This window comes from Pithys albifrons, chromosome 11, assembly GCF_047495875.1.
Source record: "Pithys albifrons albifrons isolate INPA30051 chromosome 11, PitAlb_v1, whole genome shotgun sequence".
Lineage (NCBI taxonomy): Eukaryota > Metazoa > Chordata > Aves > Passeriformes > Thamnophilidae > Pithys > Pithys albifrons.
The window spans coordinates 23,164,614-23,190,301 of NC_092468.1; the positions used below are offsets into that span (position 1 = coordinate 23,164,614).

A 25,688-nucleotide genomic window follows, 5' to 3' on the forward strand; every position below is an offset into this window, starting at 1 on the left:
GACGCTGTGATGACGTGGCAGAAGGACCAGACTTGCTGGAAAGGGCTTGTGACAGAAGTTCAGTAATATTCCATGAATCACATGAGAAAGTAGCATATCCCAAGTTTTTGAGTCTTCAGATGTAGGCTGAATATCTTACAAGATGATAGATCCACTTTCCTTATGTATGGGAGTCTTCCAAGGCATCCAGGCTGCAAAATCTGCTTCCCTTCAAATGATTTTGGCACTTTTGCTCTCAGAAACATCGAGTTGCCAAAAAAGAAAAAGAAGACGTGGAAAGAATGAACGCAACAGCAATCTGGGCTGGGTTCATCTGAAAAGCCTGTCTAAAGGGATGATTGTTCCTTATTTCTGCAGCTGAGATAATCACCTTCCATAAACAGCTCAGCACCAGAATGCAGTCCCTCTTTATTCTCAGCATGTGGGAGAGATCGTTATATCCTCTAAACTAGCCATGGAAGAAACACTATTGCTAATCCAAGCCCTGTTTGAAATGCTACATGCTCTGTTTAGCCCCACGAGGTCAAAAGAGAGGTGTTTTATTGGGTTTAATTTTTGATGAATGATGAAAACTGAATGTATAACCTGGTGCAGCAGGAGACAAACTCTCCATCCCCAACAAGCAACTACCACCCAAATCCCAGTTCTGGCACTCCTGGATTACTGGTTTATATGAAATATTTCTTTTAGTATCTGTCTTGTGCTCCAATGCATGAGAGATTATTATATCCATTTATTTTGGTGTCTTGCCTAAGCAGCTGAAACAGAACTCAATATCCTCTGTCAGTATTGTGAATATCTGTTATCATGATAGCAGCTCTCTCTGAAACTTTTCTCCTGTCTCTCATCTTAGGATTTATTCCTCTTTCTCCTTGATAATTTCTGAGATATTGAAAACAAAGCTGATCATTGTATGAAGTATTCTTAATAACTTCCTGAGAATTCTTATATTTGTGAAATGAAAACTTGTTTTCTGATATTGTTCATAGCTCTGACAACTCCAAACTTTTCCTCTCCCCAGATGAAAGGATATTTTAATCCTTTTTTCAGAATTCAACAACTTGAATCATAGAATCATAGAATTGATTGGGTTGGAAAAGACCTCAGAGATCATCAAGTCCAACCCTTTGTACTTTCGTACTGATTGAAATGCAATACAAGGACTGTATATTTCACATTATTATTTTTAGCAACATGCAAAATTAACTCTAATATCTTGTTTCAGGGCTCAAAGTCCAAATTAAGAAATAAAGGGTTTATTTCTAATGTCTCTAGTGGCAGAGCTGCTAATCCTCTCCACAGAAATGGGCAGGGCTGAACTGCAGAGCTCTGTGGTGCTCAGTGACATGAGAACACATGGGGCAACTCCACACTGTAAATCACAGAGTCACTGAGGTTGGAAAATACCTCTAAAGTCATCAAGTCCCAGGATACTTCTGGAACATGCAGGGAGATGTGACACAAGGGAAAAATGCTCAGAATTCAAAATATGCTGTTATTTGACATGCAAATATGGCATTTCTTTAATGCCTGCTGCAAAACAGAAGGAATTTTCACAAACATAGGACACCAGAATCACAGACTATTCTGAGTTGGAAGGGACCCACAAGGATCATCGAGTCCAACTCTTAAGTCAATGGCCCGCACAGGGGATTGAACCCATGACCTTGGCATTATTACAACCAAGTTTTAACCAACTGAGCTTATCTTTGTCCACTAAAAAAACCCCAAAACAATAGCAACAAAAAAGGAGTAGATTTGGCAATACCTGAACTCTCACAAGCCGCTGGAAGCGGGATGGATAATGACACCCTTTGTGAATTAGTCAAACTGAGAGAGGGGAAGTCCACAAACCTTTGCACTCAGACAAAGGTTTAGCAGAGAAAAGCACATCTTGGAGGAGCATGAAGTGCTTGTTAAGGCTTCCTTACCGATGCAGGAGCGGCCGTCGGAGTGCAGCCTGTACCCCGCCCGGCACTGGCACTGGAAGGAGCCGGCAGTGTTGGCACAGACGTGCTGGCAGCCTCCGTTCACCACGGCACACTCATCCACATCTGCGGAGGGAAGGGACAGGGTGAGGGGGGATTGCAGGGCAGCCCCAGCACAGACATGCCCTGGGTCTCCTGCCTGGCACTCAGCTCATACATAATGCAGCCCCTGCACCCGCGCTGCGCTGTTGTTTATTTCGCTTCGGCGCTGGAAACAGAGCAAAGAAAATCGGAATTTTGTGGTGTTTTTCCAAGTTCCTGCAGGCACTGCCTCTGTGGTCTCTACTTCTGAAACCCTTATTAATTAGAGTGACTTGTGGCACGGCTGTTTCCTCAGGGCCAGGAGAAAAATACAGGGAAAGAATTAGGGTTAGATAACACATTGAGCTTAAAGGTACCACGGGTCGAACATGTGGCTGCTGTAAAAATCTGCTGTGTGAAGATTTCCTTTTGCATCAGGCCTTTAACCCCATTAGCTCTCGAGGGTACAGGCACATACAACTGTTGCCTAAAATCAAGGAAAAAAATTTGAGACAATATTAGCATAGGTAAAGCAGAGAGCAGTTCTTTAGTGAAAGCTTTCAAAAGTGGACAAGAGCCACGCTCTCCATCTCCATTACATTTTCAACCATGGAATGCAGAGAGAACTCAAAAAGCAAATTTTAAAAGAATAAAGATTTTGTGCCACATTTTCTATGACTCTTGTCATACAATTACAGAATGGTTTGGGTTGAAAGGGACAATGAGAGCTCATCTCATTCCAACCCACCTGCTTTGGGCAGGGACACCTTCCACTAGACAAGGTGGCTCCAAACTCCATCCAGCCCGGCCTTGGACACTGTCAGGATGGGGGAGAACATTGTCCCTTGAGCTTAGTTGTGTTCACCTGAACTTTCCACAGCACCTTCTCAGATGACCTCCCAGAAAAATGATGTGAGTTCCTGTTGATACCTTTTCCAGAGCTAAGCAGGTATCAATCCATATTTCACATTTTAGGAGATTACATTCAAATGAAAACAAGCATTAAACCAGCTTGGGAACACTGATATAGTGTTTCCTCTGAAAATGATGGACAGTGATGGACAAAGATCAAGAACAGTTTTAGTAAACAGGTGAAGGACTAACACAGACCCATAAAACTGAATTTCCCAAAGTACCACATAAGCAGTTTCTGCACCTTTTCAGCAATGCTGAGCTACAGTAAATAGCATTTGATTGGCATGTTGACACCCTTACCTTAAAAATCAGCACAGAAGCCACTGGAAATAAGGGTCAATTAGTCCATTCCTTGAAAAAAATTCACCTGGCAGATGTTTGCCTAGAATTTGCCTGTCCTTTCCTTAGTCCCCAGGGATGGCAACTCCACCTCCCACCATTCCACCCAGGGGCGATGGTGGCACCAAATTATCCCAAGCCCCGAAGACATTCTCCTCCCAAAGCCAAACCTCCCTCCTGCAACAGATATCTAAAAAGAATCCCCATCCAACACTAAAGCCTTCTGTTGCTTTAATTGCTCTTTACATCATGTTCTGAAATCATCTAACAAGGGGCAACTCCGCAAATGCTCCTGTGGGGAAACGAGCTGGCAATGAAGGGGTTTGCTCCCATATTTCACTGGAGGAACCAGGGCTCTGGCTTTCATATCTTTGCTCTGGGTATATCTGCTTTGCATTTAGCTTTCATGCTTTACATATTTTTTAATGCTTTTATGTTTATCCCATTTTAGAAAATCTAATAAAAATTAAATGAAAAAGGAAGTTTTAAAAGACGACTTAGCAATGCACCACATGCCAGTCCTAAGGAAATATATTTATAAAGTTACATTTTAATACTTCACATGTGAATTTCCCTCACCTAAAATGAAGTCCTGGTGTTGACTGGTGTTTAAATTCAGACCATTTGCTAACATGAGCCACTTTTTGATCCTTCTGCTATATTTGCTGTTTTATTAGACTGTATACTACATACATTTCCTACTGCCTGGAGACATCTGGAATTTCTTTTTTGCTTTTTTTTTTATTTAAAACATAAACTTTGCTTTTTAAAATGTAAACAGTAAACTGAAAATGTTATTCACCTTGTTGAATTCCATACCGTTAAGAACCAACCTGCTGAAAAATGCCAGGGCAAAATCAAACCCAGGAAATTATTTGTATTTAGTATCAGAGAAACAAAATAAGCAAAAAAAATCAGAAAAATAGAACAAGGAAGCAGCTGGAGTACATAGTATGGCATGTTCTAGTATTTATACCTCAATAAACTCAAAGACTGGGAGCTTCAATATATTAGTTTTATAGGCTACGATCAGCTGCATATTTTCTCTCATATACCAAATGCAGTTTTAAGTTAGGATATTGGCACTTGCAAAGGAGAAAAAATAGCCCAGATAATAAAAATGAGCTTGGAGTTAGTGCTGTTTGTTAGTCTCGATCTGAAGATTTAGAGTGACTTGGTCCAAAGGGAGCTCTGCACTCAGCAGCTCTTCCTTCAACAGCATTTCCCTCGTGCTGGCACATCCCAATGTGCCCTTTTAGCAATGATGTGGCTAAAAGGCAACAAAATTCAATGAAAAACAAAAGACCCTAATATGTGTGAGCCAGTCCTACCCCTACCCTGAGAGTCCCAGCAGCAAGTGGGGTAAAGTAGAGGAGAGACCCACAAACCACAGTGCAGCTCCATGACACCACACAAACAGCAAACCTGATGACAGATGATCCCTTCCAGCCTCAGCCTTCCTCTGCAAGATCAATATTTTAAGGATTATACGTTGAAAGATTCCTTCACATCCCACAGATAAAATCAAGACAAATGCAAGGCGCAGTCGCCTTTCCCTGTCTCCTCCATCTCAAGGCCAGGAAACAGCTTCACCCCCAGTTACAGCAGAAAAATTCCTTCATTATTTTGTCTGGGCAGCAGTCTGAAAAGCAGACACTGATCTAAAGGCTTGAACTGCACTTGGAAGTTTTAAAATTGCAAACTATTTGGGCTATAATGTTCAAATTGCTTTGGTAGTAAAGGACAGATCCAGCAGGAAAGCAACAGCTTGTGCTGCTATAGGTACACAAACAGCCATTTATTTTTCTACGTGGGAATAGATACAGAAAGATGAAAGTATTCTAGAATAATGAATGCATAAAACTATTTAAAAGTATTCTAGGAATATAAAGCCATTCTCTTGCAATTCTAGAATATTATGGTATTATAGAAGATTGTATCTGGATCTGTGATTAAATTTGGATTAGTTTCCACTGCAGATCAAACTGAAACACCTACATGCTCAACTTTCTATAGTTACAACTTAGGATGCTTATCTGAATACCCTGAATTTCAAGCCACTTAAGGATTGCTTATCAAGTCAGACTGTGATGAAAGGAACTGAATTCCCACAATACAGAGGGAGAGCAACTCACAGAGATAAGAGGGCAAATGAGAACAATGTGCTGTCCTCAGGCTGTCTTGCCAAGGGGATTATGCTGCTGGGTGACCAAAGCACAGGTGCCATGTGGGTATTCTCCTTGTCACCATCAGAAAATTTCAGAGATGCATTACCATGGGATTCCCCACTGAAGGTATCCCTGTTTACCCACTTTTCATCTGGAACAGGCAGGAATAATCTGATACTCAAGACAAGCCAATAGTCTGTGTGCTTCCAAGATGTAAAGCATTTTAGCCATCATGACATCCACCTTTCGGAGCTCTTCATGCTTCTGAGGTCTGTGCATTTGGACTGACTTTTCCTCCATCCCCTCACAAGGTACATCTCCAGTTCCAAACACAGCCAAAGAGGATGTAGTGTACAAATGCCCAACCAGCTGCCAGCACTGTGCCCTTCCCAAGGGCAGATCCTACTGATGAAGTTACACATTGTGAAGTCCTCCACACCCCTGACTGAGGGCCCTGCTAACCTTCAAGGACGTTTGTCCCTGATTGATTTGAGGAGCCACACTGGCAATACTCCATTTTCTCTGCCCAATACAGAGCTGTGTGATTGCTTGTCTGGTTTCAGGGTCATCACATCTATGGGGTTTTTTCACATCATTACTAAAATGTTAGCAACAGATGTGACCAAGCAGTTCCTCAAAAATACACCTGTGTTAAACTGCTAAACACTGATAAATATAGAACATTGGTTTTATAAAGAAAAAAAAGCAAGATGCTGCCAGATCAATTCCCTAACTAACAAATAGCTTTGCTTTTTAAGCCACTAAGAAATGTAAACAGCATACAGAACTAAATCCCAAAAGAAGAAAAAAGACTGTGCTGATGGCAGCAGGACTGACTTTTTGCATTATCCTCTCCATTTTCATGATATTTCTCCTCTCCTCTGACAATGCTGTGCAAGACAGAGTTGTGAGTGGGTGGACTATTTCTCAGCTCCCAGTTTTTCCAAGGGAGTTCTCCCCTTGGAACAGCCCAACAGCACTGGCAGGTCAAGAGCAGGCTGCAACCACAGCTCTGAATGGAGGAGAGCTGGCACTGCCTCAGGGCCCCACACCAGGTACAACCTTAAAACTGCACATAAATACCTGAAGGACCACAGTCTGAGAATCCTGGGTGGAAAGAGAGATGATGGGCAAAGGGTGTTCCGGGGATGGCATTCACCCTGAGGACATTGCCAAGAACACCATGTGAGGTCCAAGTGGGCACAGGGTGGGTGACAGCAAGGTTTACCTACCCAGTGTCTTCACAGAGCCGGTGGCATTTCTTCAGGGTGACAAATGAACAGTATTTCTCTCCCTTGGCATTAAAAACATGCACAGATTGAGAACTGTTTCAAGCCAGTACTTTCTGATAGATAAGCAGATGAAAAATTTCCTCTTCCAAGTTCCCAGGCACTGATGGAGAAAGAAACCAGAACTGGACAGTACCAACCTCATCACTGAGATTAGATATGGAAAGGGATGTAAAGCATTGGAACAGGCTGCCTGAGGCAGTGGTGGAGTCCCCACCCCTGGAATGTGGATGTGACATGTGAGGACATGGTTTAGTGGTGAGCTTGGTGGTGATGCTGGGCTCACAGCTGGACTTGATGATCTTAAAGGTCTTTTCCAACCTTAGCAATTCTATGATTTCAGGATGATTGATTGATTGATTGATTTATTTGTTAGTTTTTGGCAAGAATTCTTTACTTTGGCAAGCAAAGAACAGCATGAAGAGGCAGGAACCAAATAGTTGTGAGCATCACCCACCTCACAAACCCTGGAGACTTCATACGGATGAAAATTTCTGCCCAGCTGAGAGCTGATGTAAGAACCCTGTCTGGGTTCTTATTGGCACAGTCACCTGCACACAGAGACCCAAACCACCACAATGGCCCAGGTGACTTCCACAGAAGCAAAAATACACCCTTCTTAGCAGAAATCCTAAGAAATAGAGCATAATACTGGAATGAATGACACACACATTTCCATTTCCAGCCACCACAATCCCCCAGCTCTCTGCAGAAAGAATGTGACCAGCAAAAGCAGGGAAACACAAAACCCTACTTGTATTTTCTTAGAGGACAGTTTATGCTGGTGGTTTTAAAGTCAAATTACAATAAAAAATAATTATAGTAATTATTTATTAAAAAAATCATGACCAGAAAGAGGAAGCATGGTCTAATCTTTGCAGCATTATCTTAAAATTCAGTAAAATCAGGGTTGTTGGTCCCCACATGACATTGTGGGGATGAGTCAGTTATGATGGTGGCAGAGAAAGAGGGAAGATTGGATCTTAAGTAAAGAACCACAAGGAGAAATCTTCATTGGCTCTATTTAAAATCATCACAAGTGAATAAACTGTTCAACTTGAACATTCCTTTGGAAATAAGTTCCAACAATCTGGCTTACCCTTCCCTTGCCCTGACCAGCTTCCCCATCTTCAGCTGCAGATCATTTAGTGCATCTGACATTAAAACTCTGATTGTTTGCTATTTAACACGATATTTAAAATCAACAAAGATGGATGACAGTGCTTTCCCTTCTGTTATTTGTAACTACACTGTGTCTACTCTCTTCTATATATTCCAAAGGATATTTAAACCTCACACAAGTTATAAAGTGAAAATATCATATGGTCTTTCTCCTCTAATTTACATGGTGTATTTTCCACATTAATTTCGTGTGTCTCTAAATTAAATAATTTATGTGCTTAAAGGAAGGAAGGAAGACAGGCTTGGTTCCCAACCATTCTTAAGTTGACTACAAAAGTCAGAAATTATTTGATAGAAGTAATACTGAAAATAAGACCTTGCTATTGTTATGAGTAGGTAAATTTATAACAGTTTCAACTTACAGTTTCCTTCAAATCACAGTCTCTCAAGTCTGGAACTTAAAAATGTCCATAATTTGACAACCAGTGTCAATCCCCTCACAAATCCACTCACTACTAAGCAGGACATAACTGCTCTTGCAGCAGGAGTTTTTAAAGGATCTATCCTGTTTTGCTAACACTAAAGTGGTTTTCAGGGTTTAAAACTTATATTGGAGGAGGATTGAAACTCCTGTTGCTAGAAAAATACTTGTCCATCTTTTCCACAATGAGGGAAGTTTGACATTGGCACTGACTCTAAGTAGGAAAACACAAGTTTAAAGTGCTGTCAAAAATAAAGCCTAAAACTAAGACAGAAAAACTATGTTCATATTAATAGAAAACATATTTCTTTTTCATTGAAGCAAAGACTGAGAAGTTTTAGATGGCTGTGAGATTTTAAATTGCAAACCCCTCAGTCTAGGGCTTTTTTAATGCTTCACAAACCCCCACAAATACGCTCCAAGCTCTTTTGAGTGGTCTGCTAGAACCTGGTGTTAAAACACCTTCACGCAACAGCTTTCAGCATAGATAAATGGGCTCCTGCAGAGCCAGCTGGGTCATTTTGAACTGCTAGTGCTTCCAGGCTTTTATTTTTGCTCCTCAGCTATTTGCTCTGCCCTTTTCTGGCCCCTCTGATGGATTAGATGAGCATCCCTTGCTTGCTCTGGTTCCAAGCCAACCAGGTTACCCCCATTGCTGCAGCTCACTCACATTCCTCTGAGTCTCAGGTGTTCAAGGCAAGGCTGCCACAACAGGATTCATTAATGCAATGGCTTCAGCAAACTGCACCCAAAAAGCATATCAGGGCTGGTTAAAAGGCCTGGCTAATGATTCCTTACTCAATTTAGCTCTTGCAGTGAAGGAGGACCCTTGTTAGAGCAGTCAGATTTCTACTATGGTTCTTGACCCAGGATTAAGGACAAAGCAGCTTTAACCAGCACCCATTTGGCAGGACAGTTCAATTAGCCACACACAGAAACGGGCTTTTCACATTCCCTGATTATTTGCCTTCCCCTGAAAATGGGCAAAGTAAATAATGGCATTTAATAACCAAAACTTTTTTTACCAGGTTCACTCTCTTTCAGTCTGTTACCTTCCTTCAGACCTCACTGGAGATTCGGTCACATCATAGAGCAGAATCTCCTGCCCTGTAGTTGGTACCTTGCCTTAGACTTCAGTTGTTTTCCCAGGCAATTTCAAGGATTTCTCACTGTGCCTGGGTTGGGCTTCCCTTCTCTCTCCTCTGCTTTATCTCTCCCTATACAGAGAACACGAAAGGACAGAGACTGGTGCCATGAAATGCTGAGTGGCACAGTCATGATGGGACCTTGTCTGTGTGAGATCATAAATATTTATGTCCAGATCTGAAAGGAGATGCATCTTCTGGTGCCTGTTTTCAAGGAGGGAAGAGGACAAAGGTGTTTCAGGGGTATGGCACTGTTGGCAGATCCGTGGAGCAGCTGTGGAGGAATGGCAGGAGCTGCTCCAGGCACACTGTGAGCTGCCCAGCAACCTGCTTTTTGGGAAGAAGACTTCTATGAGCACTGAAAGGGACAATCCACCTCATCAAGTCTAAAAGACATGGATTTCACTTGCTGATCTTGGCCATATTGGAGAATAAATAGGTGAAATTGCTGAGAGATGTCACTCAACCCTGTTAGTGGGGGCCACAGGTGGTTTGAAAGAACAACTCTGACTTGCCAAAGATCCTGGTAATTTAAATTCATTGTTGAGATGGGGGAGGAACATACCAGGAAAAAAGATGCTCTAAGAATTTTCCTCCTTTTTTTTTTTTTTAAATATTTCTTTCATGTGAAGATGGGCACAAGGCAACCATTGAAAGTGGTGACTTGTTCCTCACCAGTGCCTGTAGCCCTCCACCACAATTCATTTCTCAGATGTCCTCCAGTAGACCTCCTGGACAGAGGGATGTGAAAGGAGAAAACTGGCCAATATTTGTACTACCCATTTCTGCTTATTTTGAATGCCTGACATGCCACTGTCTCCTGAGCTATTTAACAGTGGTTTAGCTCAATAAACATCCAAGAGCTCCTCATCCACAACTCTATATGCAAACCATATGTTGCAGCTGAAACCCCTGAAGATTATAATTAGACCTGTCCATTCAATTTAAACAAAGTCAAGAAGGAAAACTATTTCAAATTCAATAAACAGGCCATTTCAAAGTGTAGACACTGTGGAGGACAAGCTTAACAACTTAATTGACAGGTAAAGCTTCATTTCTAATCCTCATTTTGATATCATCTGTAGCCTCAGGAGTCAAAACACATCACTGCTCAGTCCTCAAAATATGCAGAGAAAATGAAAATGTCAGCTGAATGAAAAAAAGGAGAAGCATCTGTTTGATAGCTGTGTAAGTCTGTGATATGTAAACTGCTTTGGAGTCAAGCAGCCCTAATTAGAGTTTCAAGGCATTCTTCATTAAATACACACACAGACACACACACACATATATATGTATAAGTTTTAAGCAATTATTGAGACCAGATAATTTGCAGGAAAATCAGGATATAGAAGAAAAGTGAGGAACATGATAATTTCACGGACAGACCTCAGACAACACTGTGATGTTTTCACACAGCTGTGAAGAAATACATTTTTCCACCTTTTCACAAAGCAGTTCTGTACATTTGTCTCCACTCTCAGTGTTTAAAGCAAAACCCCATCCATTTTGGGATCTCAGTGTAGCACACAGCATCTCAGAAAGCAAAGCCAGAAAGGAAGAGCCACAGGGTTAGCAGCCTCACAGTGGGGTTACACTAATAGATATTTTGGCAACTGCACACCCTGGACGCCTCCAGCTCCCATCAATATGAAACCCACACAGATGGACATAAGCCCTCCGTGGAGAACTGGTGCCAGGATAAGTGAATGACCACATGAAACAACAAGGGAGTACAAGCTGAAGAACAACAAGCCAGAAAAATGCGTAATTTCAGTTCTTACAAAATGTTTAGATTCTGAAAAACAGCTTCATTAATTTCACTGTTTCCTGTAGGAAGGAAGAGAATGTATGGCTGTAAACAGGGGAGTCAAAAGGGGACATTTTGCCTGTGCTGAACAACAACAGTCAAAATTCTATGTAATTCCTGCTTAGGTGAAAGGCTTTGAGATCTCCACCAGCAGCAGCTACTGCAACGCTCCTGCAAGATTTTCTAATGTGGGGTAGAAGAGCTGAGGGGAAATTTGTTATGGGGCCATCAATTTTTAAATACTGCTCCTCAGCACAATCCAGTTGGGCCATGCTGGGAGGCAGGAGGGTGGCAAGGAGGAAAGGATCTCTGTGAGGAGATGTACTTAATAAGCAACAGCGTGAGACAGCCCAGACTCCTTGAGTGGACTCAGAGCTGAGCCACATTAAGGAGGTTTAGATGTTGGGCCATCAACATCTTCTCTCGGCAGGACGTGGCGGTTTGAAAGAGCAGTTATGGAATACAAAGAGAGGAATGCCTGATCTGATGAGAACACCTGGTTTTTGCTAGCAGCAATATTAATGAACACTTGCTGAGCTCTGTGAGTGTCTTTGCTACAACAGAATGCAGGGAAATGTGTTTTCCACACACAGTAGGTAGAAGATGCACAAGGAAATGATAATCATGCAAACGCTTTCATAATCTGATGTTTCCAGCTTACAGTACATATGCTGTGCTGGTTGGGAATATGGATGTCATTTGTGACAAGGCTGTGCAGGACTAAAACAGGGAAGGGAACACACCTCAGTCAGCCACCAAGCTCCATCTCTGCCACTCTGACCAGAGACCACAGCACAGCCTCCTCCATCTCTGCAACAGATGGCTCCTGGCATTGCTCTACAGCCATTACCTCATATGGTGCCTCTTCAGATGCCACCACAAGCGTTGACCCCCCACTGGAGTCATCCCAGCTCCAGGACAATCTGCAACATAAATTGCTGGTGAGCAAAAGCCAAATTTTTAGAGATTTTCCTGCTCTGCATCCTTAGGACATACATCATATGTGACTCTGCAGAGAATCAGCCACAAGAGGTAGCACTAACATATCCAAAACCTGCCCATGCCAACTTCTAGAGCCAGAACCTAATCACAGAGTCGCAGAATGGTTTGGGTTGGAAGGGATCTTGAAAACCAGTGAGTTCTAACTCCCCTGCCATGGGCAGGGACACCTTCCACTAGACCACATTGCTCCAAGCCCCATCCAACCTGACCTTGAACACTTCCAGGGATGGGGCACCCAGAGCTTCTCTGGGCAACCTGTGCCAGGGCCTCGCCACTTTCACAGGGAAGTATTTCTTCCCAATATCCCATCCAGCCCTGCCCTCTGGCAGTGGGAAGCCACTGCCCTCTGTCTTATCACTCCATGCCCTTGCCCAAAGTCTCTCTCCAGCTCTTCTGTAGCCCCTGAAAGGAAGTAAGATCTCCTTAGAGCCTTCACTTCTTCAGTCTGAACCACTCCAATTCTCTCAGCCTGTCTTTGTAGGAACAATATCACCTGCCACAGAAGAATTCAGTTTACTTGCTTTTTTCTCTCTTCCTGAGATTAAAAATCACATCAAATTAATCAGTTGATTGCTCCATTTTTATTACTTGTTTTTGAACTCCTTGGCTGACACTGAACCCCTTTTGGGATAGGAACTGTTAACAAGGTTCTCAGGTGGGTCTTTCACAGATCTGGTATGCAACAGCAGCAGGTTTACTTCAAGCTGGCCTTCTAATATATCCCAGCCAAAGCCCTCAGGTACTCCTGTAATTGAAGTTTGAGTAATCCAATATGATGCTGATCAAACTACTGATCTTTTAATAACACAGTGTAGCTCTCCCAGCAGTTACTATCTCGCTGACAGTCATGTCTGGATCGCTTCCTTTGGGCCAAGGCTTTGAACAGAGAGGCTGACAGATTTCTCTTTGCATTAGATTTTATCACAAATTGTTTTAAAGCTTTTTAAAGATATATCAGATGGCTCGTAAAATCCACAGGCATTTCAATGAAAAAAAAGGGGAAAAAAAGGAGTTCTATTAGCTGTCCTGGTGAAGATCAGTATTAAATGCTCCTAAAGAGGAACATAAACACCACTCAGGGGCTTTGCTCCTTCCCAGCTCCGTATCTGTTAGTTCTTGTTTACAGAGCCTGTAGGCAAAGCTATAGAAAAAGCTGTAGTTACCCTGCACAATCCTCTCCACTGAAAGGCAAATGTGAGCATTTTTCCTCTCATAATTTCCATTTAAAGTACGAATTTAAGGTTTCTGAGCCTCGCCTCTCTACACAAGAATAATTCAGCTGCAATTTACATTTTTGATGTGCTCAAAATGAACACCAAGATGACTCATGTGCCGTTTATAAGATGCTTATATTTGCTGGTAAATACCTTGCTACAAACAAGCTATAATTTAAGTATTCAAAAGTCTTGCTTCTGCATAAAATTACTACTAACCATAATTTTTGAGACTATGACCAGAGCTTCAATTTCGAGCTTGCAAAACTCTTCCCACATAATGATTCTCAAAAGTACGAGTGGATTTTCTCCTCTGACAACGGCAATCATTGTATCTCTGTAATTGCAGAAAAGATTACCTGGCTTTTAATTCACATTAGTCAGCTCCAACAATACTGTGCTTCTTTCCTTTCCTTTAAAATAAACTAATTATCGTCAATCAGCCCAGTGGAATGTTAACATTCTCCATAACCTGCCTTTCAGAGGTAGTCATAAATGCTAGAAACTACCTAATATAAACTAATCCGAGCCCAAGAAATATCTCAAAACATTTTTGCACTGCAGTCTATCATTTTTGTCACATTATTTCTAAATATTGTATTTTGCCTGGACAACAATAGTCTTTTCATATAGTTATATAATGCTTTTCATCCAACTATTCAAAGCTCCCGTGTTAATTAAAAGCATTAAATCCCTGAGGAGTGTAGCAAGTACTACCGTATTTCTGAACCTTCAATGTTTCCATTGTCAAAAGCTGATCAATACAGCTTTATTCATTGAGTAGTTTGGACAAAGAAAACTTTTCAGGCCAGATCTTTTTGCTCATGCCCAACTTTTTGCACCAACTCCCAACTGCAAGATCTGGAGTTTCATGCAGAGAAACCCTGTGAGGGGTGAGTGTCACTGTCCCTGCACTTCCCACAGCCACTCCCGTCCAAATTGCAAGTTATGGTTCCTACTTTGTATTTCCTTCCAGCTGGTAGAGCTCATGTGAGGCTTTTTAGCTCCCAGAGGAAGACAAGGGAGCTGGAAGCCTTGGGAAGCAGCCCATGTGCCGAGTCTATAATCAGCTGTGACGCACAGGGAGCTTCAAGCGCCATATGGATGGGACTGGCAGAAGCTCTGGAGATGGGACTCTGCGTTTGTTGTTACCTGTGACAGCCAGAAACAAGTTTTCCCTTTCAGTCCGTGTCAGATCAGTGATCAATAATTCATCTGGTAGCTGAAATGCAGATAAAGGTGCCAGTTTCCTGTGGGGTATGATTAATATTGTGCTTTTCAAAAGGCACACTGCCTTAGAGAGCAGCAGAAGATGTGCTGCAGGAAACGTGTGACACGGTGACAAGCTGCACTACACCCAGCCCTGTGTAATCCTGACATAACCTGAACATTAAACTGCCAGTTCCATGCTTTGTTTATGCAAAAGGCTGTTATTAAAATGTTGCAGTTGAATTAAGCATTCACAGAGAAAAATCCAGGCACCAAAAAACAAGCTCCATGGAAAAAATACTTTTTGTTTCTTCCATGCAAAAAAAGAGATTTACCAAGATTATCTTGAAACAGCCATTGAAATGTAAGTGGTCCCAGTGTGCCCCAAGAGTCAAGAGATAGGACTCCTTCAACTGTTGCTTTGGAGCCTTGGATTAGGATAATTCTCTTGACATCCAACTGGTGTGCATAAAACTTCTACCTAAAAAAGTGACTGAAAACTGACTGTGCCTGTGTCAGCTCCAATGGATAAAAACATTATCCGGGATAAACGAGCTCAGCCTCCAGTGGCAACACTCACTTTGGAGGGAGCTGTCATAACTGTGAGTCTGTCTACCCTGAGGGAGAGCACATGTGAGAAACTGGGTGGTTCAGCTCCAGTCGCCTTTGTTCGGCGTGAGAGAGGAGTGCGGAGACTTCAGCAACATTTGAGCACAAACCAGGAAAAAACGAAACAAGGGCAATCAAAATTTAACAATAAATCAATTATCAGAGTGTCATGTGCTCTTCTCAGCCAAGACTGACAGAAATGCTCTGAACCAGGTTGGAAGTGTCTGTTGAGGACCAAGCAATGCGTCCCGTCCCTCCACGAAGAGAGACAGCTCAGACACAAACCACTGGGATTTGAGGAAATTTTTATGGTATATTCTAATAAGATTGAAAGGGTTGGTGTTCCCCCAGCATGTAACTGAGGGGATTAGGCTGGGGAGGGCTCACAAAAAGCAAGGGAACTGGCCAGAGCAAGCCAAGGCATTTGCTGTGCTGACAGCCACTGCCAGCCTGGAATGAGCCCCTGGAATCCAGCTCAGGCTCCTGCCTGCTCGAGCTTGCCATGGATCAAGGTTCATTTCAGTAATTCATTTAAAAAGCCCAATAACCTGCAGTCAATGTTACCTTTACTATGAATCTCTTGTCATTTTTACTACTTATTTGGAGCATGTTTTTTGCTGTAGAACTACCAGGAATAGACAAATGTAGACAGATGACACTATTGTAAGAACTGCACGCAGATATTGATCCCAGCCGGATCTGAGCCGGCTCCAGCATGGCATGGGAGGGTGTGAGGCAGGTCAGAGGAACAACCTCCAGCCACCATTTCTTCTCAAAAGCCAGAGACAAACGTTTAAAAATGAGAATTTCAAAAGCATTCTACTCAGGAGTAGAAATGAACTCACATTCCCAGTGGTTTGCAGACATAGCTCTGAATGTCTCCAGTAGTTTCTGCCCGGAGCTTTTCTGCAGCCCTGCACAGACACCACCCGGTTCTCCTGCCCACATCCAGCAGTCTCCAGAAAACCACACAACTCTGAGTGCATGACAGTGTTTGCAATGCACCATTAATCCTTAGGCTTAGTTAATACAGTTTTCTTTATAAGAGAAGTAGGGAAACCCTTCTTTTTTCATCTTGACTGGGATCTGAAACCAAAAGTAGCAATTATGATTTTTACTTGTGACTAAAAATACTGATTTGACAGGTAAAAGCAACCACAAGTAAACAGCATTTAAATGTGAAAACAGATATAGCTTCTTGTTGAATTCATTTCAAATATCAGACATTTACCAGTATTCTGGATGAATAAACTAATGGAGAAGAAAATGTGTATTCTTCACCCCCTGGCAGTGCTGTAGAGTTGTTTTATATTTTGAAACCTAAATACCTGGAGTTTTCTGATTTAGCTTTAAAAGCCCAAGTTAGAGCCCCAGGATAACTGAGAGCAACTAATAACCATGCTGGAAAAATCAGAAATTCAGTTTTACCCTCTTTCCTCCCAAAAGTCTTTTCCTTTTTCCTATTCTTTTACTCTTCCTTTTAGAATTGCTGTAAGAGTCCAATCCACTGAAATACCTTAGTTATCAAGATTGCTCACCCGGGGTCTGTTAAGGTCATGAGATGGAGTTGCGTGTTCTCCTAATTCTGAGGTAGACATTAGTTGGGCACAATGATCCAATTACAAATAATTAGATAATGGTGATAAAATTCCTGCAATTGGATTTATTTCCTTTTCTCACGACAAGGTCTTGAAATAATGAAAGACAAAGAAGCTGAGGTGGCTACACCTCATCTAGAGGTGCCTTCCCTTGTCTGCCCTGAGTTGAGCTCATGCAGCATGGTACTTGTTGCACCTGTAATAAGAACTGATATATCTTTTCCTTTTGTAAAATACATTTTCCTTATTCTCCTTCTGTTGAAGTGTTCCTGGAAATAACTATCTCTGTGTCATGGCATGGCAACACTCTGTGTTGAGACAAATGCAGCCTTCAGAGATAAAACAATGCAAAAGCATCCTGAATCCTTCCAGTAGCCTAATTTCTTCTGTTCTAATAAAAAAATTTAAAAATTAATTTAAAATGCCTTGGTATTTCCCTAGAGGTACACGGCATTTTGTCCTTCAGGTTTTATCACAGAACATGGCAAAAATCAGTACATTGATTTGCTGGGCAGAGAAAACAGTCCAAACACAGAATTAAGGTTTTTTCTCTCCAACAAAACCAGAATTTGATAATAATAAGTTCTATCTCACACTTATGAACCTACTAACACTGGGGTCATTTTAATAAACACTTCCTTGCTCTCAAACAAGCCCCTCAGTACCCCTTTTAGCCCAGCTATTGACTCTTGAGAGGAAAGGGTGTTTGGAGAGCTCCCTCCACCCCAGGCTCAGGCTCCAGCAGTGACACCCGTGACTCCCCCATTACTGGGCTAACCAGTGGTGGCCCTGCAAAGTCACACCCTGGCTCTGGAGGCAGCTGCTCCCAAAGTCCCTCTGGCAAAGGTCAGGAAATCTGCCAGGGCTCTGAGATTGGATTGAACCCCCCAGGGATGGGGCTACTGGGATTGCAAGATCACACCAATCAGTAAAGTAGAAGGTTCTTTCCATCAACAGTTAATCACAGAACTTCACTTGTCTCTAGGTTCCTTCAGTTGCCTTGACAGGTGAGAGCACAATAATATAAACAAGAAATGACAGTTTACCAAAGAAGGTTAACATAAGGTCATGACCTTTTTTCTAGTCGACTTCTGCAGCTTATTCATGTGCAAAAACACGCTTTTGTAGCTGTAGCCTCAGCATCCCTTACAGATTTGGACTTGTGCCAACAACTGAGTTTAAAATTACCATTCAAAATGATATTTATGTTCAGAAAATACCAGTTCTGCCTTTTGCGATGCTCGAGTAGAACTGTTCTGCATTAGAGTAAAATATTAAATATCTATACATTTCACAGCATATCTCCCTGCCATAGGCTGTCAGTGGTACCTCTGCTTAACAAACGAGAAGGTATTGCACACACACACATTTCCATTCCCTTCCTCAGACCCTGTTACAGTTTTCTGAGCAAATCCACCCACGGACCCTGCCCAGAAATGCCCCTGAAACACCACACACTGGTAGGTCCACAGGGCACAGCATCAGGCCAACAGTCATACACTGGTAAATGTCAAATACTAATTTGTCATATTATTTGTGCAGTGATTTAAATCCAAATCCCTTCTCATCACTCATTTCCATCAGACACATGAAGAGCGGGAGGGGAGCAGGAGCTCTCTGTCATAATCTGTAATGCTCGTGCCAGCAGCTGCCAGAAAATATTTCTCTGTCAGAGAAGCAAACTGCAGTTCTGAGCATGAAGGCTGGAGAGTGAAAGCTGCAGTACAGCATGGAGATAATTAGTTTTGAAAGGCTAATCAGGTCACAGCTCTAGCTGGCATTTCTGTAGAGACACAAGTGCCTTCACCTCCCCACAGCCTCTGCTGTGAGCATCCCTCACTGAAGGGAAGACTTTACATACCACATTGCTCTGAGGGACATATCCTGCCACAAGAGCCCCCAGTTATTCAGGAAAGATCCCTCATCCCTCAGCAGGAGCAAGGACCCCAAAGTGTGGGGTGTCCCAGGCTGTGCTGCTCAATCCCCTTCCCCACATGGCTCCAAACAGCCACGAAACCACCTGAGGAAGGGAAGGTTTAGTCAATGCTGAGAGCAATAACTACTTTAAGATTATCTCACCAACTTTATGCTGTTGTCTTCTGCATATTCATGGAGCTTTGTGTCTAGCACACACCACTGACACACTAGAAGGTGATGCTGAATATCCTTAGGCCATTCTAGCTGTGAAATTAGGCCTTTGGGTATCCAAAAAGGTTTCTCACAAACCTCCAGCAATGACTGATCAAACCAGCAGTATACTTCATTATGCTGCTGAATTCCCTTCCTTAGCATTGAACAGCTACAAATGGCTAAAAAATATTTAAAAAACCCCAACAGTTATTTCCTGACAACATCTTTCCCTTTTGTCAGAAGGATGCTCTATTTTGTTTCTGAAAAACAATCAATCTTTCCACTAATAATGACTTGCTGAATAAAATCTGTGCTACTTCCATGCTGCTTTTCTAACAATGCACCTTATTTGTACCTTGGCTTATAAAAAACCTCGTACACTGATCGATCATTTCAGTCACCAGTGAAATAAAACCAACCATGAGACAAATAATGGGAGCAGAACAATAGTGCACATCTATTTAATGCTCCAGTTTAGACTGAGGGGTAACATAAAGCACAATGATGCTATAAAGGCAGAAATACTGTAACAACCCAGAACAACAATAAGCCTTATTCCTCCAAAAACTCTGGTTAACCTGAATGAGAAGCTGTTTTACTCCCAGCTGCAAAATGACTCCTTTGAGCAATGCAGAGACATCAATAAAACACCAATTCAGTGTCACGTCCTGAAAGACCTTCCAGCAGCACAGGCAGTTTTGTGTGGGTCTCACTGCTCCCTCATGTAGTAACCTACCACTAAGTTACTCCTACTGTAACATCTGGTGGCCAGAAGTTGGCCAAAGTTGGCCTTTTTGCAGGTGCTCCTTGCCATTATCACCTCTGCAAAAGTTCAGGTGCATTGAGTGTCACCAACTACGTTCACTTTGGTTTGTGACTTGAGCCTTTCCAGTTCATTGCATGTTTCCATTTTTGTCTAAAGATTTCAAAAACGTGACTTCAAAACAGCTAGTAATATATTCTCCTGCAATTCCTGGTCAGATAAAATATGATACAAGAATCAAGTACCTTAAGCTCTGTTTATGATTTTAAAGAATGTCAGAATGATAGAATTCAAAGTATATTTTAAGAAAAGAACTATGCAGGAGGAATATAACTAATTGTTTTAAAGGAAAAAGGACTCTTGCATGCCAAGAAAATCAGGATTACAGTGAGTAGGACTCCTGCTCTCTAAAACTTGGGGTTTGGAAAACTTTTATGAAGATCTGAAAGCACTAAATAGTCATCAAAATATAGACCTGTACTCTGGTTCATGGGCATACTCCCACTCAGTACTCAAAGGAGGTAACAGAAGGCTGAGGTGGAGCAGCAGGAGTCTGGAAATCATGCATGGTATTCCTGGGCTGAGCTTCAAGAGGCCAAACTGAAACCAGAGAGGACCACAATTTCAATCAAAATAAAACTATCACCTACAGCTTGTTTATCCTCTGCAGGTGGATTTCAGCTGAGAGGTTGCTGTAGAAAATAATTCTATCACCTTTTAGTGAAAAAAAGAGTGCAGCCAAATCAATTATAAAGTTAGGAAAAAACATATGACAGGCAAGAAATACAGTGCTTTGTACAAACCCTAGAAAGAAGTTGGGCAATGGTAAAAGGAAATCCTGGAAGAAATTAATTTATGAGTCACTATGCAACAGGGAAAGCCAGAGAAGACAGTTTCTTGTGAAAAGATGAGAATACACTCCATGAAAACCTATCCTGAGATAACAAAATAACACCAATGATGCTGTTCCTGCAGCAATGAAATGCGATGGAGGGTGGAATCCAGGCACACAGCAGAGCACAGGGGATCATACGGCAGCACACGCTGCCTGTGCCAGGGGAGAGCTCAGGAGGAAGGAACTGCTCTGGCTTGCAATCCAGCACACCTTGGGTACCTGACACCTGAGCTCCTCTGACTTCTGCAGCATCTCATAATGCACAATATGTAGGGACTGTAGGTCAACACCCAGTCTGTTTACCAGTACACCTTTAAAAAGTCTGACCATGACTCATTATGTGTTCTAACACAGGCTTATGTGATGTTTTGCTTCTGCACAAAGTCAAGCTTTTGCACAAGAACAAATTTTACCCTATAATGCACTAACTAGACTTGTATTTCCCTTAGGAAAAAGACAAATAGGTTTACATAGCATGTGGTTTTAAATCCTTTTTTATTCAGCTAATCTCTAGCTGTGGAATTGTGATTGAAATGTGAAATGTATGTGTATTTTCTGATAAGAACCATTTTGCTTTAGAGGCAAATGAAATATTATCAAACATACACACTTTCTTCAAGTTTTTGAATTCATGATGGAAATCCCATAATCAGAACATGTCACAGCCAATCCAGGTTAAGTGATAACATTTTTTTCAACAAAATAAAACAAAACCCCAACCCTTTGAAGTGTTCTTACAGTTACATCTTCATAATCCAGACATGAGAAGATCGGCACTCTCGACAACTCTGAGCATACGCTCTGAGGCTGGTGCCACATAAAAGCCAACATCTCCTCCTCCTTTCCAGTGTCTCCTGATTCCTTAACAGCAGGGAGACACAGCACCAAACATTACCTTCACAGGATTTTCCATCTTCCTGCAGTTTCTGGCCAGCTGGACACTTGCAGTGGTAGCTGCCGATGGTGTTGCAGCACCGGTCCTGGCAGCCCCCGTTCTCCACGGTGCACTCGTTGACATCTGCCAGGAGAAAGCACACAGCAGTCAGTAGGGAGTGAGCACTGACCAGACTTCCTGGGGATTTGAGGACAATCATGGGTAATTCCAATGTGATAAAGGGAGAAGGTTACTGGGATGTACGAATCCTACAGGACCCTGAAGCACACCCAGGAGCAGTGACTCTCAGATATGCTGCTGACCCCCCAAAACAAGTTGCACCAAGGGAGGTTCAGTTTGGATATTAGAAAAAATTTCTTCATGGAAAGGGTTATCAAGCTTTAAGGCTGTCCCAGGAAGTGGTGGGGTCACCATCCCTGTAGGGATTTAAAAGACAAGTGTCATAGAATCATTACAGTTGGAAACCACCTCTAAGATTATTGACCCCAGCCAGATGCAGCATCTGGGGACACAGTTTACTGGTGGTAGGGGAACAGTTGGACTTGATGGTCTTCATGGTCTTTTTAACATTAACAATTCTATGATTCTAAGAGATGCAAGAATGGGATTTTCCTTCCCCTCTTCTGCACAAGCTGAGTGCAGAGTCTGCCCAGCTGTGGCTGCAGGTTCTACCCAACTCCTCAACTTCCACCTCTGTGCAACCGCATCAGGAACAACCCTTACACAGCCACTTCCAGCAGCCTCACCTGTGTATTAGGTTGCTTCCAGCAGCAGTGGCAGAGATGGGAAACCTCTGGAAGATGGTAGTATTTTAAATCAATTAAGGTCCTGCTTTTTGTTGTATATAAACCTTATTCACCTGCTAAGTTAGTGCTTGCCTGCATGCAAAATAGAACTTCACACATTATAAAGGAAGAACATTGAAGAATAGCATGGAAAAAAATAAATAAGTAAATAGACAGCCAGTGGCAGAGAAAAGTCAATAGCAAAGATATGCTTTTTAACCCTGTGCTTAAGTAAACTGTATAAGAAATTCCAAAGAGATCACCAGGCCCAGGATGAGGTTGCAGGTGCCAGATCTCCCCTCCACAAGGCCTTTGGCACAGGTTGGGGTCACACATTGCATTCAGGCTAGAGAGCATGAAAATCAGGAGAAGGAAGATTAAGCAAGAGAAGATAAACATCACCATGACCGTAAAAACCACAGGCAGTTACTTCATATTAGCAGCCCTGCACATTCCCAGTGGGGAAATGAGGCTTTTAAAAAAAGCATTTAATTAGTTTGCAGAGACAAATCAGAAAGAGAATTTCACATTCATGCAAGAGAGGTGAAAGCATTTCAACTGCAAACCTTCGAAGCTAAAGACTAAGATTTACCAAGGTTTATTAGTTCTTTGATGAGCTCAAGCTTCACTTTACTGGCTCATTTCTGATCCTGGCTAAAAGCCAAGGGGTAAAAGAAATTTTTGAGGAGGTTTTAGACTATTAAAAAGCTAAAAGAAAAGTGTATCATGAAACACAAATATTTGCTAAAGTGCAGCTGAAGGGGCACAAACTCACTAAAACCATCTCATTTCTCTACAGATTCAGTGCAACAACTGACACAACAAAAATTTCTCTTCTCAGTGATACTGAAAAACACTGGCAGGGCATAAAAAAAAAAGTAAAAAATTATCTCAGAGCTACACAACAAACCCAATCCTAACTTGTGTGAAGTCAACAAGGCTCTTCTTGATTTCATGGGAACACAATTTAGATGGAAACTTTTCCCAAGAAAAACATTCCCTTCCTCACCAACTCCGCTCCGAAATGCAAAAACAAATGGTACCAAAATAAGATGTGCATCTGTTCGCTTCTCCTCGGCAAGAGCTGGGGAGAGCATGTGACAAGCGACAGGTTTTGGACACGTTCCTCAAGCACTGGAAAGAGGCAGGATGTGCTCAGCACCATCACAGCACTGGAAGGAGGCAGAATGCACTCAGCGCCCTCACAGCACTGGAAAGAGGCAGGATGTGCTCAGCACCATCACAGCACTGGAAGGAGGCAGAATGCGCTCAGCACCATCACAGCACTGGAAGGAGGCAGAATGCACTCAGCACCATCACAGCACTGGAAGGAGGCAGGATGCACTCAGCACCATCACAGTGCTGAAAGGAGGCAGGATGTGCTCAGCACCATCACAGCACTGGAAAGAGGCAGGATGAGCTCAGCACCATCACAGCACTGGAAGGAGGCAGGATGTGCTCAGCACCATCACAGCGCTGGAAGGAGGCAGGATGTGCTCAGCACCCTCACAGCACCGGAAGGAGACAGGATGAGCTCAGCGCCCTCACAGCGCTGGAAGGAGGCAGGATGTGCTCAGCACCCTCACAGCACCGGAAGGAGACAGGATGAGCTCAGCACCATCACAGCACTGGAAAGAGGCAGGATGTGCTCAGCACCCTCACAGTGTTGGAAGGAGGCAGGATGCGCTCAGCACCCTCACAGTGTTGGAAGGAGGCAGGATGAGCTCAGCACCATCACAGCACTGGAAGGAGGCAGGATGTGCTTAGCACCATCACAGCGCTGGAAGGAGGCAGGATGTGCTCAGCACCCTCACAGCACCGGAAGGAGACAGGATGAGCTCAGCGCCCTCACAGCGCTGGAAGGAGGCAGGATGCGCTCAGTGGTGTTCCGAGTGACTCGCTCCCCCTTCACTGCAAACATCCTGATCTGCCTCGTGCTAATAAACAGTAATGAGCCACATAATAACCCTCTGCCACGGCTTCCACTTCTATTTATACTAACAGTACTGGAAACTAATCACATCTCTTGCTCTTTTTATTTTTTTTCAACAAAGTAAAGGAAGAACTATTTTATCCCTCCCCACCATGTTCAGTACCCCCAACGCTACATATTGCCCAAGCAAGGTGCTCTATGAGGTACAGCCCAATTTATTTACACCAGGGTCTATGTTTTGAACCAAAATATTGGAAGAAATACTTTCTAGCTGAGAAGCTAATCATTATCCTCTTGATTTCGCTAGGGTATAATCCATTTGGAAGTGTGCAATGCTATTGCATACTAATATACGGAATGGTTCCCCTTTGCAGTTCTATCAGGAATCAGGAGTTCTTCCTTTCTTGTTCTCCAAGAAATGCCATGGTCCAGCTATGAAAGTGTGGTGCTGTATGACTTAAAACCTCATTTTCCCCTTCTTCCAACTCTATCTTCTTAATGCTCTGTCCAGGATTTCCTTGTCTCTGCCTTAATACTTGTTTTCATCCTTTGATGAGATGCTTTCATCCATTTCTTTGCTGCTTTTAACACCAGAAACCCACTGGTTTTTCTATACTCACAAAACCTGACTTTTCATCCACATGTTTCTTTAGAACAAATACCTTATTTAAAGCTAATCATCATAAAATAAACTCTAATTTAATTTTTGAGTTAAGACGGCAAAATAAGCCTTTTGATACAGCTTTGTCCCTATTACAGAGCACTCACATATGAAAGAATACACTCAATAGGTACAAATTACACTTCTTTAAGGTTAAATACTATGAAAATTCGCTCTCTAAGCATTCACAGCCTTCCCTGTCCTGTCTCTTGCACAAGACCTTCTCCATTGCCTGCACACTGCCAAGTTGTTTTGTACAACTCAATAATAAAGGTCAGATGTTGCCTCAGTCCAAGAAGCACAAAAATAAATTATCTGAATGTGAAGTAATGAAGAATGTGTTTTACATTTGTAAGAGGATGGTTCATATGGCTCTTACAAGGACAATCAGCTGTTCCATATTCCTAAAACAAGGTAGTCAGGATTTTAAGATCTGATTACAGCTTTGCCACTGGAAAAAAAAAAACCACACCAAAAAGTAAACCCAACAAAACCAATCCTGTCAAATGATAAATTTCTGTCTGCTTTCTATATTCAATGTCACTCAAGGTTGCAAATACATTTTGCCTTTTGAATAGTGAGAAAAATGACAGAAAATTTCTGACACGTAACAAGTCTGCCACGTTAGGTCTGACAAAAGTTGAATGTTATCAAGCCTATCAATCCATCTGTAATGACACGCTGTAGGCACTTCCAGAGGAAAGAAATGTGATGTTTGC

At 42.4% G+C, this 25,688-nt stretch overlaps 1 protein-coding gene across 1 annotated transcript in view; it reads right to left on the reverse strand.

Annotated features, from left to right (window-relative positions):
• The window catches only part of LOC139676896 (multiple epidermal growth factor-like domains protein 6), a 187,656-nt gene that overhangs the window by 61,800 nt on the left and 100,168 nt on the right, over positions 1-25,688 (reverse strand). Inside the window, exons 5-6 of the mRNA XM_071566327.1 lie at positions 21,591-21,713; positions 1,932-2,054 (exon numbers count right to left, since the gene is read on the reverse strand). Coding sequence (XP_071422428.1) covers positions 1,932-2,054; positions 21,591-21,713 — 246 coding nt within the window. The remainder of the gene's footprint in view (positions 1-1,931; positions 2,055-21,590; positions 21,714-25,688) is intronic.